This window comes from Kogia breviceps, chromosome 14 (genome assembly GCF_026419965.1).
Source record: "Kogia breviceps isolate mKogBre1 chromosome 14, mKogBre1 haplotype 1, whole genome shotgun sequence".
Taxonomy (NCBI): Eukaryota; Metazoa; Chordata; class Mammalia; order Artiodactyla; family Physeteridae; genus Kogia; species Kogia breviceps.
The window spans coordinates 89,372,661-89,391,659 of NC_081323.1; the positions used below are offsets into that span (position 1 = coordinate 89,372,661).

Sequence of the window (18,999 nt, forward strand, 5' to 3'; positions counted from 1 at the left end):
CCGCAGACTTCGGGGCTGGAGGGGACGCCGGACCGAGCAGTGGGCACAGGTGTGGGCCGTGGCTGCCTGACCCCCACCCTGGGCTGGCCCTCACTCCAGCTCTGCCTCCAGCTCAGAAGTGACCTGTCCCCTCACTGGGAGGCCGTCTCGGGGCTGGCCCTGGCCCCTGGGAGCACTGTGCCCTCCTGCCCTCCCGCCACCCTGGCCCTTTCCCCTGGGGCATGCCCTGCCGTGGCTCCTCGGCAGGGCTCCGTCCTCTATCTCTCAGCCTCTCCCACACCCCACCCCAGGCTGCCGGCTCCAAAGGCCGGAGCATCTCCAGCCCTGAGCCAGTCCAGAAAATGCACTCGAGTGACCTGCCACGGAACCCAGCCCGTTCCCAGGACGGCGCTCGGTCTGTGAGGTCGGACTGGAGGAAATCTGGCGGGAACCATGTCGGGGGTGGGGGTGGGGGTGGGGGTGGGGGTGGGGTGGGGGAGAAACGGCCCTCCCCCCACTCACTGAGCGAGGGAAAGCCCCTTGCACGTGGAGATGTGCAGAAATGCTGGGGCGGCCCGCGCGCAGTGGCACGGGGGCTCGACAGGTGTCTAAGCCCCTGTCGACGGGGGAGTACAGGCATCTGGCAGCCCCTCCCCTCTTGGCCCCCTCCCTCCAGGCTCTGGGCAGGACCCAGGGCGCTGGGGCAGGGTGGCTCTGGGCAGCGGGCACCTTGGGGCCTCAGTCTCCCTGTCTGCAAAGTGGGCTGGTGGGGGGGGCAAGGGCGCTGGGGGCGTGGGGAGCCTGAGGGTGGGGCTCAGGAGAAGGCTGGGCCTCCGCATCGGCCTCTGCAGGCAAAGCCTGCTTCCCCAGCACTGGGTGTGTCCCAAGCCTCGGCCCCGCAGCCCAGCACGGGGAGAGGGTCGAGGGCTTCGCCCTGCCCCCTCAGGGAGGTGGTGAGGTGCCCTCGGGGGGAAAGGAGCTGGAGGTACAATCGCGGGGAAACTGAGGCTCAGGGCCTTGCTCCGCTGGACCCAAGCCTCAGCCCCGCTTAGCCCTGGGCTTGGCTCACAGGTCACCCCTTTTACCGATGACAGACACGTTAGGTCACAAATGGCCCGAGGCCCTGATGGGGAAGCCCGTGTGCAGCCCTGGGTCCCCTGCCCCCCCACCAGCATTGGCTTTCTCCGGGCGAGGCCCCAGCTGCACACAGCTGGCAAAGGGCGGGGGGCCGGGAACTTGAGAAGGCTGCGCTGCGTCCCCCACAGATCCCAAGGAGGGGCCATAGCGCCCATCAGAGACTCAGGCCGGGCTGGCCGGGCCTCCCCCTCCTTTCTCAGGCCCCCAGCTGCCACCTGCCTCTGTTCCTCCTCGGGGCAACCAGGAGGGGCCAGCCCACATTCCTCCACACGGGCCCCTCCACACATCTGCCTTCCCAAACCTCCCTTGTTCCCTAGCAGGCCCTGGGGCCCGCGCCCCACCGCGGACCTGCAGCAGGGACCCCTCCCCTGGCAGTATCTAGGGGTCCCCACGAGGAAGTGCTCAGAGGGGCAGCGCCCCCTTCCCCCATCCGGTCCCCCTGTGTGTGTGTGTCTACCCGCGTCCCCCAGCAGCTCCACGCCCTGCCTACACACTGTGCCCCCGGCTCAGGTGGGCACCTCTCCACCCCCCACGCAGGGCTCGGGGAGGCCCTGGCACTGAGCGGGGAGCAGGAGGGAGGCAGAAGGGAGAAGTCCAGCTGGACAGTGGGGACAGGGGTGTCAGGATGAGGGGCCACCCCACCCCCATCGTGCACTCTGGTGACGTTGGAGGCCTGCCATGAAGGGCTACCTGGGTGGGTAAAGGGAGGCCGTGGGCCAGAGACAAGGAATAGTGGGTCCCAGGCTGAGGGCTAAGATGCGATACTCCTTCTTGTTGATCCTCAGAGCACTCTGGACATCCTGGAGGAGGGGGTCCTGGAAGCCAGGCCATAGCAGGGTGCATAGGAGTTCACCAGCAGAGACGGGTGTGTCTGCTGCAGGACTCGCTGTTCTCTAAACTCCTGTGTGGGCCTGGTACTTCATTCACTCAGCCAACCTTACCTGACCACCTGCTGTGTGCTAGGCCCCATGCTGAGCACCAGGACAGAGAAAGATCCAAACAGGACCGCTCCCCACTCCCTTGCAGAGGGAGTCTTTTGGCTGCTTGCTGTGAAGCCAGGGACGATGGGAGAGTGAAAAGGACTGACCCACACTGGGGCAAGCTTCTTGCAGGGGAGGCTTGCCAGGAATGGGAGGATGGTATGTGCAAAGGCCCTGTGGCTAGGAGGCTAGAGCATCTGAGGACAGGACAAGAGGTCAGTGTGGAGACGGAAGTGGGGGCACACCATACGCTGTGAGTGGGAGGTGAGCATGATGCAGTTTGTGGGGGCCAGGGTGGCCTCTTACCCTTGCACCGCTCCCCAGGCCTCCTCCCTCAAGAACCCAGAGCCTGGAGCGGACACAGGGTGGGGGTCTGCAGTCATGCCTGAGGCAGGGGGCACACGTCGGGGTGCCGAGGGCTCTGAGGGCCGTGTTTGCGCAGGGAGCAGACGTGGGCACGCTGGGACCCAGGGACCCATGATCACACAGAGAGTCGCATTTAGAGACACACAGCACGGAGGCTCAGCAGAAACACCTAAGCAGGCTGTTTGCCGCCCATGTCCCCCCTCCCCCACCCCCCTGACACACACACCAGCCGCAGGCGGATCCGCTTTCTCTCCTGCCCCTTTTCTCTGGTTCTTCAGCAAAGCAGTTGCTCGAAACTAATTGAATTTTCCGCCTGGGAAGGGCCTGGGGAGTTAAGGCGGGTGGGGGCTGGGAAGAAGCTTGTTAACAGGTCTGGCCCTCCTTCCCCCTCCCCCACCCACTCCTCCTCTCTGCAGTGGGGCTGGGATGGCCAGGCCCTGTTGGCCTAGGAGCCGTGGACAGGCTGACAGGACGCAGCCCTCACCCTGTGCAGAGCCTGAGCGGGTGAGAGGAGGCCTGGCCTGCGGTACAGCCCCGCCTCCGGCCAGGAGCAGCCCCCCCGCACCTCCACTTCCCCTCCTCCCGCCACAGGGAGAATGGGGGTGCGGTGGGCGGAGGGGAGCCCAACCCGCCCCCACCCCGGAGGAGGAGACTGAGGTCCAGGCAGGCCCACGCACACTGTGGGCCGTGGGCAGAGCGGGGCTGGTGCCTGGGGGAGGAAGGGGGGCAGAGGGTGCCCCGCCAGCCCGGGGTTTACCCCCCCCCCCCCCGCCCAGCCGCAGGGCCACGTGTGAGCAGCCTGGGGACAGGGGAGGGGCCCGCAACCCTCCCGGCCAGACCCCCGCCCCAGCCCCCAGCCTCGCAGGTGCAGCAGGAGGAGGAGACCTCACAGCTCCTCTGGGCGCTGCAGGGATGTGTGGCCTCAGACTCAGGGCAGCCGTGTCACTCCCCTTCCTCATTAAACCGCTGCTTCTCTGGCCTCGCCAGGGCCGCTAGCCTGGGGGGCCCTGCTGAGGGGTCTCAGGAGACCGTGCTTCTCCCCAGGGGTGACAATGATGGGACTCGAGGTCTTGTACCATCGGGAGTTGGAGCTCTCAGGCCCCATCCGCCTGAGCCTGGAGCCCTGGGGGGCGGGGGGGGCGAGAGACCTGCCTGTCTGGAAGGCAGGGCGGCCACAGGCCCCTGTTGCAGCTCAGGATGCTGCAGCCCTGCTTCGTCGTCTGACTCAGGCTCACGCAGACGGGGGGCTCGGAGGCTCAGATCCTGACACCGTGTGTATCCCCCGGAGTCCAGCTCCTTCCCCCACGGCGTCTGTGACGCTGCTGGAGGTCCCCCCGGAGCAGGGCAGCTCAGGGATGTGACCAGCGCGTGGCTGCGTCCCCGACAGCAGGGTGGCTGGCCCTGGGGGAGGCGGCTGGGAGGACCAGGGGCCCGGGCACGGCTGGAGGCGGTCTGGGGTGAACGAGAGGTCTCGAGCTGCTGTCGGCCCCGCCCAGCCCTGCCTCCCGGTCGGCCTCTGGGGTGCCGGCCGGCACAGCCCGCCTCCCTTCCTGCCCCCCTCCGCGGGGCGCTGGCCCACGAGGCAGGCACACCCGTTCCTGCCTGCTTCTCCGGAGGGCACGTGCCAGGAACCCGCGGCAGCCTCTCCGGCCTGCGCCCCTGGAGGTCACGCGGGGAGCTTGGGGCGCTGAGCCGGCCGGCGGGAGCAGACCGGCGCTGGACACAGATGATGGCCATTGCCGGCCGCGGGATGGGCTGTCTGTCCGTCATCGTTCTGTCTGAGCCCAGCCAACTACTCACACGCCCACCCACCCACCCACCCACGTACCCTCCATGCACCCACCCACCCACCCACTCAGCGCTCCTACCTGAGCGCCTGCCGCAGACCCCGGGAGAGGCTGACCACACAGTGTCCTGTTCCAGGACCCCAGGCTGGCCACACCTCAGCATCCGGCAGGCAGACCGGGGCAGGCAGGGGACGCGGGGCCTGGGGGAGCATGCGGGGGGGTCACTGCCCAGACCAAGGTCACCCGCAGAAGCCACTAGGAGGCCATCCTGGGGAGGAGGTCTCCACGGCCAGGGCTGGGGGAGCCACGAGGGCGGAGCCCGGGGCTGTGAGACTAGGGCAGGGGCTGTGTTGCAGAGTGAGGTCCCCAGCCCCCAGGGGAAGGATGTGCTTGGAGACAGAGGGAGTCAGAGATAAAGATACAGAGACAGCGAGAGACAGACACAGTGAGACACGGAGACAACGAGATTCAGAGAAAGCAGGGTGAGGCTGACCAGGGTCCCACCCCCTGGTTCGGAGTCCCGGACAAGGGCCCAGCGAGCCCAGAGCCCCCTCCCCCTTGTCCCAGCAGGGAGATAAGGAGGATAAGGCTGTGACCAGCACGGGTTGTCTTGGCAGGTCAAAGCCTGATACTCCTCTTGGGGGCATTTTTTCCCCATCAAGTCATCCTGGGCTTGGTCCAGGGCCCTCTCCCCAAGCCCTGGGCTGACCAACACTCCCCCGCAAGACACCCTGAGGCCAGAGAAGGGTCTGCAAGGGGCCTTTCCCACAGCCTCTCCCGGAACCCAGGGCTCACCCCGCGCTGAGCTCAGGAGGGGAAACAGGGGGCCTGGAGGCAGGGAGGACCGGCTCATCCCTGCATCTGGCTGTCCATTCAGGCAGGGGGCCCCCTCCGTGGCCCCCGGGGGCTGTGCCTGAAGATGGGAGGGGGTGGCGCCCACCCTGCTGACAACAACAGGTCCAAATCCACTCAGCAAACACCCACCGGCTCCCTGGGGCCTGGGTCAGAGGCCAGGAGGGTCAGCTATGGCCTCCGTCTTCCGAGAGGCCCCACTCTGGGCAGGTGGGTGTGGCAGAGGAAGCCATTCATCTGGGGGGCGGTGGTGACAACTGGTGGTTCCAGGAAGGAGCTGAGCTGCGAGCGAGAGGAAAACCGAGCCAGGCAGAGTCTGGGAGGGTTGGGGCCCCACCCTTTGTCCCCACCACATCCTCTGTGATTCTCTGACCCTCCTTTGGCATCCTGCCCCATCTGGACAGACAGATGGACAGATGTGCATGTGAGTGGATGGACGGACGGACACAGGACGGAAAGACCGAAGTTAGCACTGAGGGACGGAGAGATGGGATGGTGGATGAATGATCACATGCATGGATGGGGGGGGCGGACAGACAAAAGGATAGATAGGTGGGTAGAAAGAAGGATAGAAGGACAGGTAGATAAACGCCGGGCTGGCTGGCTGGCTGGACCGATGGAGAGGTGGTGCATAGGTGGGTAGATGGCAGGAGAATGAATGGATGGCTGAACAGCTGCTCAGATACATGGCAGGATGAGACGGCAGGTAGAACTGCGCCTCCGAGAGATTAGCCTGGGCCACGCAGGTGTAATCACCAGGGTTTTATAAATGAAAAGGGGAGGCGGAGGTGCTGTGAAGATTGAAGTAGAGGCCGAGTGACATCGCTGCTGGCTCTGAAGCCTGGGGCCGCGGCCTCCAGCCAAGGAATGCAGGCCGCCTCTGGAAACTGGAAAAGGCCAGAAAACTGATTCTCTCGTAGAGCCTCCAGAAGGGACGCGGCCCTGCCCACACCTTGATTTTAACCCGCGAGACCCAGCTCTGACCCACAGAACAGTAAGATGATAAACCGTGTTGTTTGTTTCAAGCCACTAAGTTTGCTGTAATTTATTACAACAGCAACAGGCAGCTAATACAGATGGACAGAAGGACATGAGATAAATGGACGGACAGGATGACCAGAAGGACAGGTGTGTGGGAGAATGGCCCCCAGGGCTCATTCCTTAGATTTCCACTTAAATGAACCCTGGTGCTGAGGGCTGGGCGGTAAGACCCCTGGCCGAATGGCGAAGCAAGAGTTAGGGTTTAGACGCCCCAAACGTCCAAGATAACCAGAGCGCTACTACCCGTAAGACATAACCCAGAACACGAGTATCAGAGCTCAGGGAGATGGACGTAGCAACACCCAGAAGGCAGTCCATAGTGGGCCCTGGTCTAGGTCCTCGGGGAACCCAGATGGGCCTTGTTTGGAAGGTGCTCGGGGTTTGAGGTCAGGAGCACGGAAGAGGGGCCCCCATCTCCCTCCTGTGGTCCTAGTCCAGCACCTCTGCACCTGGAAAGGGGGCCTGGGGCCATGAGGAAGTCGGCCCGCAGAGGCCCAGCTCCAGCTAAGCCAGCACTGCAGGCCCGCAGGCTTTCCTCAGCCCACCTCAGTGAGACACGCCCCGGCTCACCTTCCCGTCCACACGCACAGGCACACGCGTATGCACACGCGCTCACATGGACGCCTCGTGGGAGCAAGGGGAGGCCGCTCTGCCCTGCTCTGCCTGGAACCTGTGACCCTGGCCACGCCCCCGGGCCTCTCTGGGTCTCCGGCTCCCCATCTGGGCCCTGAGGGGGGAGGGGGGCCAGGGGCCAGCAGGGTACGGGGAAGGGGGCCTGAGGCCACGCGCGGGTGGGGCGCCAGAGCCGCCAACCTGGCCCTCACTCGTGTTTCTGAGCACCAGGTTTCCTTCCCCGCACCCCTCTGGGGAGGGGCTGTAATTAACTTCTTCCTGTTCTGATCAGGAGTTTGTTTCCAAAAACATATTTCGAAGGATTATTTTGCAAAGGAAATGTTTTTGAAAGACTCTCGTGTCCCGTCCCAGCCTGGGGAAGTGGGACAGCAGTCAGAGAGGGGACAGGGGTGGAGGGCCCGGTGGCCAGGCAGCTGGGGTGGGCCGGCACGCTGCGCCCAGGCCCCAGCCGCCGTCTGGGGCAGGGAGGGCCGGGGGAGGGGAGAGGCCAAGGAAGTGAAAGGAGGCGAGGGGGGTGCAAGGGTCTCCACTTCCTCCCCACCCACTCGGCCTTGCCCTCTGCCTCCCCCAGGCCTCCTGTGGCTAAGCTCAAGCTGGGGCCCCTCTCAGGGGCCTCTCCCAGCATTTCAATGGGGAGATCGGCCGACCGTGCCCTCCGCTGTGCACCATCCCCTGGGCCCTCTCCCGTCCCCTGAGGGTGGCCTGGCCTCTGTCCTGGGGCCCCGGAGTCCCGCCCACCTGGCCCTCCTCCAGAGCATCCTGCTGTGGCCTGAGGGACAGGCACCCCCCAGCCAGGTGGGCACCTGCTTCGACTCGACCTACCCCTCCCCTCCCCCTCCCCCGGCCCGCTGCTCTCTCAGGTACCTGGCAGGCACTCACTTCTTGAACTTGACCCTTGCAGGGCTTCCCCGTCACACAGAAGGCCCTCCGGCACCACCGGAGTTAAACACACAAGTGGTTTTTCTTTTCTTTTCTAGCCCAAGAAACACGTTGTAAAATTCCCACCATCACAAAACAAGCAGGACCTTGATGGCGTGGAGTGGAGGTGGGGTCATTTAATGGACGGTCTTGGTTTGGGGTAGGAAACGCCTCGACCCCTCTCCGGGATGTGCGGGCTGGGGGCACCCCAGACCCTGCAGGGTCCCGACCCGGACCTTACCTTGCAGACCCCAGACCAGTCCAAGGCTGCCCACCTCCCCGTGTGCCCACACGGGCCCCCACCACGTCCAGGTCGCCTCAGGCGGCCTCCACCTGCTCTGGGTCTTAGTCTTCCACTGAGACTGTTTACCTCACCCCACGGCGGCCGCCCAGCGCCCCCGACACCATGAGCCTGTACTAAATGTTTGTTGAATGAATGATGGATGGATGGATGGAGATGGACCGTGCGGACAGGGCTAGGGGTCTTGCAGTAAAGCCCCTTTAATGTCAGGGAACCACCACGCAGCTCCCACTTCCCAGAATTCCAGGCTGCGCCCTGGGGTGGGGAGGGTCGGGCCCCTAGGCAGCCCCTCTCCGCCAGTTTCTCCCCCAGCCCCGGGTGGCGGCCCACGGTGGCTCCTGCCTGCCTCGTTGCTCCTTGGGCTGGGGCTTCCACAAGTTCGGCCAGTGCTGGCCACACCGTTCAGGGGACAGTTCCCAACCCCGGGCAACCCAGGGCAGGGGAGCTTGCCAGCTGGGCGAGTGGGGGCCCAGTCCGTGAAGGACACAGAGGGGAAAGAGTCCTCGCCTGCCTCTCACGAGCTGTGATCCTCAGACAAGATACTCGGCCTCTCTGAGCCTCGGTTTCCCCCCGGGAAACTAGGGAGCCTAAGAGAGGATTTCTTCGGAGCCTCTGAGGCCCGGTGGAGCCCAGCCTGGTCAGATGGGGCTGCTGGGCTGTGCTGTGAGGGCCCCGTTCCCGGCACCGACCGGCCATCTAACGCCCACCTGCTCAGCTGCCCACCCAGCCAGACCTCATCTCAGGGGCGCAGCCCGCTCCCTCCCCCGGAGGCCCACCTGGCCTGCCCTTCGGAAGGGGCTGGGGGCCGCCCAGCCTGACACGAGTGCTGCCCGGGGCCCCGTGCTCCACCCGTCGCCTCTGCCCCCTTCCCTGGCCCCGGTTCTCCATGCGCCTCTACTGGTCTCTGGCCATCTCGTCTTCTCTCCCTCCCTCCCCGCCCCCAGCCCGTCCCCATTCCCAGCCTCCACCCCGCATGGGGCTCTCAGCCTGGGGTTCTGGGACTCCGCCCCCCACAGATGTCCTGGAACTGGTGGGAGGTTATTTTGGGAGCTGGCGGCTCCCCTGGGCCTTTCCCCAAGATCTTGGCGAGAGCGTTTGAGGGGGTCAGCCTGAGCGGGTGGGGGGCATGTGGCGGCTGGCCCCGGGGGGCTGCAGGGAGCGTGGTGTGGGGACACAGTGACCGCACTGACCTCCGGGTGTCCTGGGCGGGGGCACTGGCTGGGGCTCCCTGGCTGTGCTGGGCCAGAGCTGCCCCGGGAGGATTCTGGGGAGGGGGCAGACCCGGACCAGCTCATTCCCCACGCTGCTGCCCCCAGCGTTTAGGGGGCCGCCGGAGGTTCCTCACGTGGTCCGGCCCCAGCCGGTCCCTCTCACAGGTGTAGCCTCAGCTCATCTCCACAATGTCACCTCACACTGCCCCAGCCCCCGACACCCCGGCCATGCCAGCCCCCTTGCTGCGCTGACCTCAGGGCCTTTGCACCTACAGTTCCCTCTGCCTGGGTCATTCTTTCTGGGTCTCCCAGGCTGGGTCTTTCTCAAAATGAGGTCTCAAGGCAGTGGTCACCTCCCCTGAGAGTTTCCTTCCTGCTCCAGCTGAAATAGCCCCCAGCCCTCCCCTCCTACCATCTCAGCCTGAGCCATCCCAGAGAAGCATAATGCAGGCACAGATGCAACTTAAGAATTTTCTAGTGGCCACGTTAAAAAAGTTTTTAAAACAGGTAGAATTAATTTTAATAATATCTTACACATTTAACCCAGTATATCCAAAATAGTACCATTTTAACAAGTAATCAATATGAGATTATTAATGAGATATTTTACCTCATTTTTCTGCACTAAGTCTTGTAAATCTAGTGGGGTTTTTTGCTTTCTGGGGTTTTTTGGCCGCGCCGCATGGCTTGCCAGATCTCTGTTCCCCAACCAGGGACTGAATGAACCCGGGCCATGGCAACGAAAGCCCAGAATCCTAACCACTAAGCCACCAGGGAACTCCCAATCCAGTTTCTTTTTTACACTCACATCTCAATTCACACATTTCAGGTGCTCAACATCTAAGTACAGTCCGGGGCTATTGAACTGGATGGTACAGCTTTCTGTTTTAACGCTACTGTCCTATTTTACTTTCTTCCTAGCACAAATCACCATCTAGAATATTCCACGTATAATATTTGTTGAGCTGTTTATCATCTGTCTCTCCCACCGCAATGCATGTTCTGCCGTGCTCCCCACAACTCCATGCAGCAGGCGCTCTGTAAATGCTTGGGAGCGAGTGATGGAGGGCTGCCTGGGTCTGGTTCCCCTCCCCTTACCTCACCCCTCACTGGGGAGGGGTCATGGCCCTGGGTCACAGAGCAGCACGTGGAGGTCCACTCTCTACAGAGTGGGGCCTGAACCCACGCCTGCTGTCCTGTGTCCCCACGTCTGGCCCGGTGCTGGGGGCGGGGCTCTCTGGGTCCTCGAGGCTCTGGCAGCCCCATCTTCAGGCCAGCTCTAGGATCCCCCAGCCACCGTCTCATCTAATGGGATTCCCAGCCCCTCCGCCCTCAGATCCGGGCTGCTGCTGCGTGTGTTTATAAACCTGGCGCAGGCTGCTTCCCTGGAGGCTGCCGGAGCACAGGGCCCATCTGGAGGAACGCTTACAGTTCCCCCTCCAGGCCAGATGTCAGCCGGGCTGCTCCACCCTGCCCTGACCAGCCCGGCTGGCCCCCAGCCCCTCTCATTGGCTATTGTGCCCAGCCAGTGGCCCCCTTTCTGATAGGCCTGTCTGGGCTAGTTGAGCTTCCTCCATGATGGCTGCCACCGTGGGAAAACTCATGGCTGGTACTGGCCCAAGGCCCAAGAGGTCCCACAGTCCATCCAGGTCCCAACCCACCAGGGCCATTAGGGAGCCCTCTCCCCCCCAACCCCCCGAGCAGCACCACCAAGGGCTTTTGGAGTCTCTCAAGCACATCCTTTTGAAGGGCTCCGAGTGACCCCTCGAGGGTCGTTCACGGCAACGCCTCACCAGGGAAACTGGTGGTCACACTGCCCCCAGCGGCCTCGGTCTCTCCATCTGTAAGGTGGGGAGGGAAGCCCTCACCCAGCAGGGCTACGAGCACACATGAACTCACTTGGAGGACTGCAAAGGGAGGGGCTCTTGCTGACACACATGCTGAGCCAAGGAGCGTCGCTGTGGGAGCCAGGAAATGACAGAGGGAAGCTGGGGCGCCTCTATCCTGCCCCCAAGACCCTGGCCCCACTTCTGCAGGGTTGTGACTAAGAACGGCAGCTCCACCAGCGACTGGCTGCGTGGACCCGGGCCAGCTCTATCTCCTCGTGAGCCTTGGTTGCCGCATCTATAAAATGCCTGGTAAAATAGAATGGGGGTAGAGCCCTCCCCCTGCCCAACTGGAGCTAAGGCCTGGCCCCGGGGTGGGTTCTGCACTCCCTCAGGGCTCCTGCCTCTGTCTGGGCAGGAGCCCCATTTGCTGCCTCAGGCCCAGGCCTGCCAGGGAGGGAGAAACACCAGCCTTACCCCCACCTGCGTGGCGTCTCCGTGGCCCGGCCCACCCAGAGCCCCATCTCCACGTCCCTTCTCTGGGCCAAGTCCAACTTTGCTTCTGTCCCCAGCTGAGCTCACAGGCAACGCTCATCGTCTCACTTGGCAACCTCAGATGGAGAGACTGAAGCCCAGGGAGGGGCAAGGGTGCTCTGCCTGTCAGGGGCAGGTGGGCCTGCTTTGGTCTGCACGGGCATGGAGGGAAAGGTATGGAGCAGGAGGCGCAGCCCCAGGAGGTGAGCCCTGCGGGGTCCGCGCGGGAGGGAGGCCAAGCCGACGCCGAGCGTCCTTTGGGCCGCCACTGGACCCCCCATGCCCGGGAGAGGGGCGGCGTCAGATCTGGCAGCACCTGCTTAGCACTGGCTCCAGTGAAACCTTATCAGCCCCCATGTGTCCCCAAGTGAGTAGATTCTCTGGATGATAAGAGATGCGGGGGCAGAAAGACTAAGACGCGGACAATGGCCAGGCATTGGGTGGGCGGCTTGGCCAGGAACAATACTGGGCCAAATTAGGGAGGGGACGGTGGTGCCTGGCAGGGAAGGCCAGGAAGGGCTGGACTTCAGCCTCAGAGGTCGGCTGGGGAGTTGTCTTCCCCATCCTGGCCTTTCCCTCCCCAGGGCCTTAGCACATGCTGTTCCCTTTGCCAGCAACACTCTTCCCCCTACCCCTTCTTCTGGCTAGTTCCTTCTCTTCTGGGCTCAGCTCTAATGTCACCTCCTCCAGGAAGTCTGCCCTGACCAGCTCATATCACATACAAGTCCCCCCTGTACACGATCATCACTCCCCATATTTTCCCGTCAGAGCTTTTATCATAATAATAACTCAGTAACGTGATGTTGGATTTGTCATTTAATGTTTGCTCCCTTCCTCAGACACTGGAAGCTCCATGAGGGCAAAGACTGTCTGTCTGTCTGTCTTGTGAACCATAGCACAGGGCCTGGCAGAGAGCAGGATTCAGCTAACATTAGCTCAGTAACTGAATGGGCAGCTGGTTGTGATGTGGAGATGGTAACCCAGCCAGCAGACGAATTCATGACAAGCACCTGGCATAGCACTGAGCACACAGTAGGGGCTCAGCTGATAAGTGATAGCGATAGTGTCCAGGATGAGCTGAGTTCCCTTGGTCACTCTCATATCTCCCTTCCCTGAGTCTGGGGCCTCTGTCTGCCCCGAGTGGCATGGTCATGGCATTTTCTTGAGCACCTACTGTGTGCCAGGAGCTGCATGGGTACCGGCAGGCGGGTGGGAGGAGGTGGGAGAGGAGGTGCCCACGTGTAACAGGCTCAGACCTGCCTCCTTCCCTATAGATCTCTGAGGGTCTGAGGCAGCTCCTGGCACGTAGTAGGGCCTCAGTGAATGGCTTGGGTTGGAAATGACTTCTGTCCTGAGTGAGCGAGTACAGCTCAGAGGAGGGAGAGACCCGGGAAGCTTTTATGAACGACTCGACTAAGCTTTGAGAGAACAGGACTGGGGACAGGTGGTGGCTGGGAAGCTGCTAGAGGATTCAGAGTGGACAGGTGAGGGAGCATCAGGAGGGGGGACCTTGCTGCCCTCTCCCAGGAGCGGCACTGGGCTGCTCCAGCCTTTAACAGGCCTTACAGCCAAGGTCCTACGAGGGGCCTCAAAGGGGCAGCAGAGGCTAGAGCTCAGTGGCGCTGCTGCTGCCTAGGCTGCCTCTCAGCAAGCCCTCGCCTCCCGGGCCTCGGTTTCCCCACCTGTGTGGGACGGTGTTTTCAAACTGCCCTCACTCTCCCTGTTGACCCAGAGGGCACACTCACACCGTGGCCCCAGCAGGGGGGAGAGGAGGTGAACCACTAAGTGCAAAGGCCACCAAGCACCCATCCAGGGGGAGAGCTGGCCCGAAGCTGTGTGTCCCGGGCCAGGTGTGGCCCCTGCGTGGAAGCTGCTGGTGCCTCCCTGACAAGTGAGGGCTGGGAATCTCCATGCTGATCTGTCAGCAAGTGGTTCCAGATGTGGGCTGGGGACGGGGCGGAGGGGAGGTCCTGGGATGGTCTTGGAATCTGAAGAGGGCTCCTGGGGCAGCCTGGCCCGGCCTGAGACCCCCCCAGACCCGGAATCGGTCGTTGGTAGGCCAGGCGGGTCACTCACGACAAGAAAGGATGGGGGCTGGAAAGAGCGCGGGGCTGGGGTCCGGAGGCGGCCCTCGCGTCCTGATGCTGCCACCCTTTGCCACGGTGCTCTGGGGAGGTTTCCCTGTCTGTTTCCTCGTTGCTCAAGTCTGCGCAATGACGCCTGACTCCACGAAGCCCACGAAAGCTGTGCTGGTCTCCCCAAAAGATGAGGCAGTCCTCGTCAAAGTGTCCCGGGGGACTTGTGCCCGAGGTCTGTGGGGCACCGAGGTGTGTCAGACCCTGCCTGGCGTCGACAGGCCTCCTGCACAGCCCTGCCTCCCGGTGTTCTGCTCTCACTCTTCCCTACCACCTTCTCATTGTTACTCATTCTCTAGGACCCGCTTCAGCTGCCTCCTCCTCCAGGAAGCTGACCCTGATAACCTCCCATCCTGGTCTGGTGAAGGGCTTCACATGCAGGGGCAGGCTGCTGGGTTCAAAATCTGGCTCTGTGACCTTGGGCAAGTTGCTTAACTTCTCTGTGCCCTTATACCCGGTGCAGGACATGTGATGCTGCACATAAAGAGCTTAGCTGAGTGCCTGGCAGCGTGAGCTCCGGGTAGACGGTGGTTATCACTATGCCACAGGGCAGGATTTCTCTTCCGGGTACCTCTGAGCACCAGCCCCACGCCTCGCGCCACCTGGCGATGGTGGCCCCGGGGCTGAGGGCGGGCCTCTGAGCCCAGGCCGCCATCCTGGTGAAGATCTCTGTGGAGCTGGGTGGAGACCCTGCTACCTCCTCTGGAGCCTATGGAAACCAACAGTCCAAGGCAAAATCGCACATCCGGAAGGAAGAGGGGCACCGTCTGGCCGGGCAGGTCTGTTTGCTCCCAGGCCCCAAGCCGTAGCACCCAGCCCCGGCTGGCCAACAATTCCAGGTGGGGGCACTGCCCACTGCCCCCGCCTCAGGGGCCCGAGGACTGGCTGGAGTGTGCCTGCAGGGCTGGGCCAGCCAAGTGCGGCCTCGGTGTCCCGCTCTCCACCCCGCCAGCCCTGCTGGGGCCTTCTGGGCCCTTGGCCATCCCCACGGCTGAGAGCTTCGGCTGCCCCTGGCTCCCACGCCACAGCCGGGGGGTGGGGAGGCCACAGCCCCGGCCAGGTGTAGGCTCGTGCCGGGCACAGGTGTCACGGGGTGGGGGGGGGCCCAGAGCTGCGTCATCCCACTTGGGCTTTCTGAGGCCTCCAGGCAGGCTCACACCCTGGCCCCCTTCAGGCCCAGTGGGCTACCTCAACACAGCCCCCATTGTCCCCCATCGATGGGGAGGCTGAGGCTTAGAGCGGGACAGGCCTGCCCCAATCAGGGGCCCTCAGGCTCCTCCCCCCAGGCCAGGGCCCCGCCCCCGACACCCAGCTAGGGCTCCAGGCCCCTGACTCCCAAGGACGCTCCACCAGAACCCCCGATGACCTCAAAGCCAGGAGACCGCAGCCCAGGTTGCTGCATCTAGCCAGGGCCGAGGCCACCCCGGGCCACCCTCCCCTGCCCAGGAGACAGGCGCGGGGAAGAGAACTGCCGCGTGCAGCTGGGAAGACTGCGGCCCACAGGCTGCTATAGCCCCAGGTCGCCCAGCCGGTTGGAAGCCTGCTCTGCTCCCCCGACCGTGTGCCCTGACCCTCACTGGGCTCTGGGCACCGGCCAGTGCTGTACCCAGAGAACAGGCTCCACGTCCCCACCTAGCAGCTGGACAGGAGATGGGACAGGGAGGTGCAGAGACAGCAAGGGGCCTCACCCTCCTGCTGGGCCACTGTGGCAGGGGCTCCCCTCTCTGTGATCCCTGGGGGGAGGAGGGGGGGAGGGGTCTGCAGCCTTCAGTCCCCAGGACGGCCTCGCTGGGTTGGGACAGGGAGGTGCGTGCAGGCAGTCTGGTGTCTGAGGCAGGAAGCCATGCAGGCAGCCTCGCCTCCGCCGCCCGGGGCTGCCCCCTGCAGGCCCGGCCGGCCCTGTCCCGTGCCTGCCGGGAGGACAAAACTGCCCTTCCCGGCCTTGGCCTTCGCATCAACCCCCGCACCAAACATGACAGGCACACGCCCGTCACCAGCACAGGCGGAGAGGCCAGGCGGACGCACCAGGGGCTGGAGGGGAGACTGGCCCGAGAGGAGTGGTGGGGTTACGCAGGGCTGGCAGTCCTGGCCGGGCGCCCCTCAGGCCCCGGGGGGCCAGATGCACGCCCGCCCCGCCGAGGCTCGCTGGGCGCTGGGCGGGGAAAGGGCAGCTCACGCACGCGCTTACCTCGGACGTGACGCCTCCCACGGCCACGGGCGCGCTGTCGCACACGCTGCGTCTCCCCAGCCGCCCGGCCCCACGCGCACCGCCCCGCGCCCCCCCACCCCGTCACCTGCACCCTTACACCCTCACCCACCTGCTCGCCGCGCACGCGCCGCACGCCGCACGCTCGCCGCGCCAGCAGCCCAGGTGCTCCCTGAGCCCGCCCTGGCTCCTCTCTGGGTCGGCCCCCCCGGACAGCCCAGCCAAGAGGCCCCCGCGGCTGCCCCCAAAGCCTGGGGAGACTCTGCCTGTCTCCGCCACACGCTCCCCGAGGGCCCCGGCCTGGCCCCCTCCCCCGCGCCAGGGCCCAGGAGGCAGGAGAGGAGAGGGGCTGTGGGAAAGGCCCTCCCCCATCTTGTCCGCCCGCCAGCGTCCTGGAATGCGCTGACCGCAGCGGCCCAGCCTAATCCCAGCTCGGCCCCTCGGGGCCGGCTGAGCCTCTGGAGCAGGGCAGCGGGGGTGGGGGCTGGGCTGCGCTGGGCCGGGGGGCACAGGCTGGAGGCACCAGGTGGTCTGACGCCCCGAAGGCCGGGCCGGCTCCTTGCTTGACCACATGGGAGGGTGTGGGTCCCTGAGATCCTGGAAGTGGGGGGCTGCCTCGGCCACGCCCTTCCCGCAAGAACGGAGGGGAAGCTGCTCTCCCAGGTGCCTGAAGGATCAGAAGCGAGGTGAACTTTGACAGGCAGACAGGCACCGAGGCAATGGGGGTGGGGAGGGGCCGGCGGGCCACCCTGTCCCTGGAGCTTGAATGGAGGACCTGCTGCTGGGGGAGGGCGAGAGGCTGAGGATGGAGGTGGGGGCTGGGCAGGGAAAGGCACAGTGACCTCATCAGCCACCCCTGGGGTGCGGCTCCCGAGCCCCCGCCCAGCCCAGCCCGCCTATATCCCCAGGCTGGCCCTGCTCCCAGCAGAAGCTGGAGAGATGGCGCTGCAGGTGGGTGAGACCTGGGCTTGGGGAGAGGGGAGCAGGGCCAGCGGGGAGGGTCCCGCAGTCAGCTGTGCGCCTTCCCCACAGAGCTGCCCTCCCACGAGACCCCCACGCTGAGAGGGAATGCTGCTCACAGGGCCCAGGGCCCGGCAAAGCGCGTGCACTTCGGGGGACTCCTGGGCAAGTGGGTATTGGAGGGAAAGGAGGCCACAGACACAGGGCCCTCTGTCCCCTCTGTTGCCTGCAGTTTGAAGCCTTCTATGCAGGGGGCCTGGCCCCGGGCTGGAACCTGCTAGTCCAGGGACACTCTGACTCTGGAGAGGACAAGTAAGGGTCGTCGCCCTCCCCAGGGTCCCCTCCTTGGCCTTGGGTGGGTGACTGCCCGGCTGTCTGCTGCTCTCACGAACCTCGTGATGCCCCCAGGTTTGAGATCAACTTCCTGTCTGAGGCAGGGGACATCGTCTTCCACATCAAGCCCCGGTTCTCCAGCGCCACCATCGTGGCCAACACCTTTCAGGGCGGCCACTGGGGCCAGGAGGAGGTGTCCAATATCTTCCCGCTGGTGCTCGGGGAGCCCTTTGAGGTGACGGGAGTGGGGCGAGGCCCTTGGGAGGCAGGGGAGCCCATGGGGTGGGGTGGGCGAGGCCCTTGGGGGAGGGGCAGGGAGGCGGGGGTTGGGGTGCCTGTGGACACATCAGGGCCACCTGCTGCTTTGTGGGAAGGATGCTGTGTAGCATCTAGGGCTCCCTGTATCCCTGGCTTCCAGCAGCACTGCTGTCCCCACCGGGAGCCCCTGGGGGAGGGGGCTTATTAGAGATGCTTACGGGTAAAAGGGCCAGTGCGGGAGTCTCACTGCTGGGTCTGGGGGGTGCAACAGGATGCCCACCCCCTGGCCGCCAGCCACCCCTCCGAGGAGAGAGGGAGAGACTCCCAGCTGGGAGCTCAGAACTCCCATGGGGCGGGCCTGCATGACGGGGGTTCCACGTGCTGAGGGAACCCTGGGCCCCCCGGCTACGCTTCCTGGACTCGGAGCTCTCGGAGCTCAATGCAGGAGCAGGACGCAGGCTCAGTGGGCCGTGGGTCACTGGCCTCCCGCTCACAGATGGAGGTCAGCTCAGATGCGGAGCACTTCCATGTCCACGCCCAGGAGCGCAAGGTGCTACAGTTCTCCCACCGCCACAGGCCACTGGCCGCCATCACGCGGGTGCAGGTGCTGAGTGACCACCGCCTGGCCCAGGTGGAGCTGGCCAGGAGAGGCCTGAGCTGGGGGTAATGTTCCCTCCCCGCCCACAGAGCATCTTTATCCCGGTACCCCATTTGCCTGGGAGGGGGCTGTGGGCTGGCCCTGTCCCCATCTGCTGAGTCTGTGCCGGGGTGGGGCTGGAGCTGAGGCGGGTGTCTTGGATGCTTGCAGGGACGTGGGCTACTGAGCTGTGTCCGAAGTCCCAGGATCGAGCCTTGGCCATTGGCCATCCCACGTCCGGTGAAACCCACGCCGGGGAAGCTGGGGGGAGGGCCCTGTGGTTCTGGGCCCCCCCACTCCAGCTCCACCTTCAATAAAATTTAAGCAGGCTGCAGGAGCTTGGCTACTTGGAGAGGGGCATGGGCTGGGGTGGGGTGGGGCCATTGGAAGCAGCCCTGGACACCCTCCCCAGGTCTAGGGGTCCCTGAGACCTATGTCCTGGGGGTGGTCCAGCCCCTTACCTCACCCCCAGGACACTGAGGGTCTGGGGGGTGCTGGGATGGACGCAGGCTTGTGGGGAGGCCCCTATCTGGGGGTGGGGAGTGGTGGTGAGATCCGAGGAGGGGAGGGCTCCTGGCCATGGGCCAGAAGGTCCCAGCTGTCCTCACCCAGGACACTCACCCCCTCCGGCTCCGCCCTCAGCCCCCAGCCCAGGGCAGTCTACTGAGAGGTCCCAAAGCTTCCTCTTTGCCCTACTTCCTGTAGGGTGCACGGAAGGGTCCCTCCTGCAAGTCCTGTCCCTGCCCCCTTCTGTGCGTGTGGTGGGGGAGGAGGGAGCCCTGGAGAGTGAGCACAGCTGGGGGTCCCCCCAGCCGGCCCCTGCCTTCTGAGCCCAGCTCACCCATCCATCTCTCCGTCCATCTCAATTAAAATGGTGACGTCACAGTTTAGGATGAGGCTTAGCC

At 64.5% G+C, this 18,999-nt stretch overlaps 2 protein-coding genes across 3 annotated transcripts in view; one reads left to right on the top strand and one right to left on the bottom strand.

Moving 5' to 3' along the window:
- CHST12 (carbohydrate sulfotransferase 12) overlaps nt 1–18,999 on the bottom strand; it is a 67,279-nt gene that overhangs the window by 1,460 nt on the left and 46,820 nt on the right. The gene's annotated exons all lie outside the window — the stretch shown is intronic.
- GRIFIN (galectin-related inter-fiber protein) lies at nt 16,624–18,428 on the top strand. The gene is given in 6 exon segments (XM_059038569.2): nt 16,624–16,727; nt 16,730–16,857; nt 17,099–17,178; nt 17,275–17,434; nt 17,954–18,120; nt 18,266–18,428. Coding segments are annotated over 6 exon segments (606 nt in total). The 5' UTR covers nt 16,624–16,672; the 3' UTR covers nt 18,282–18,428.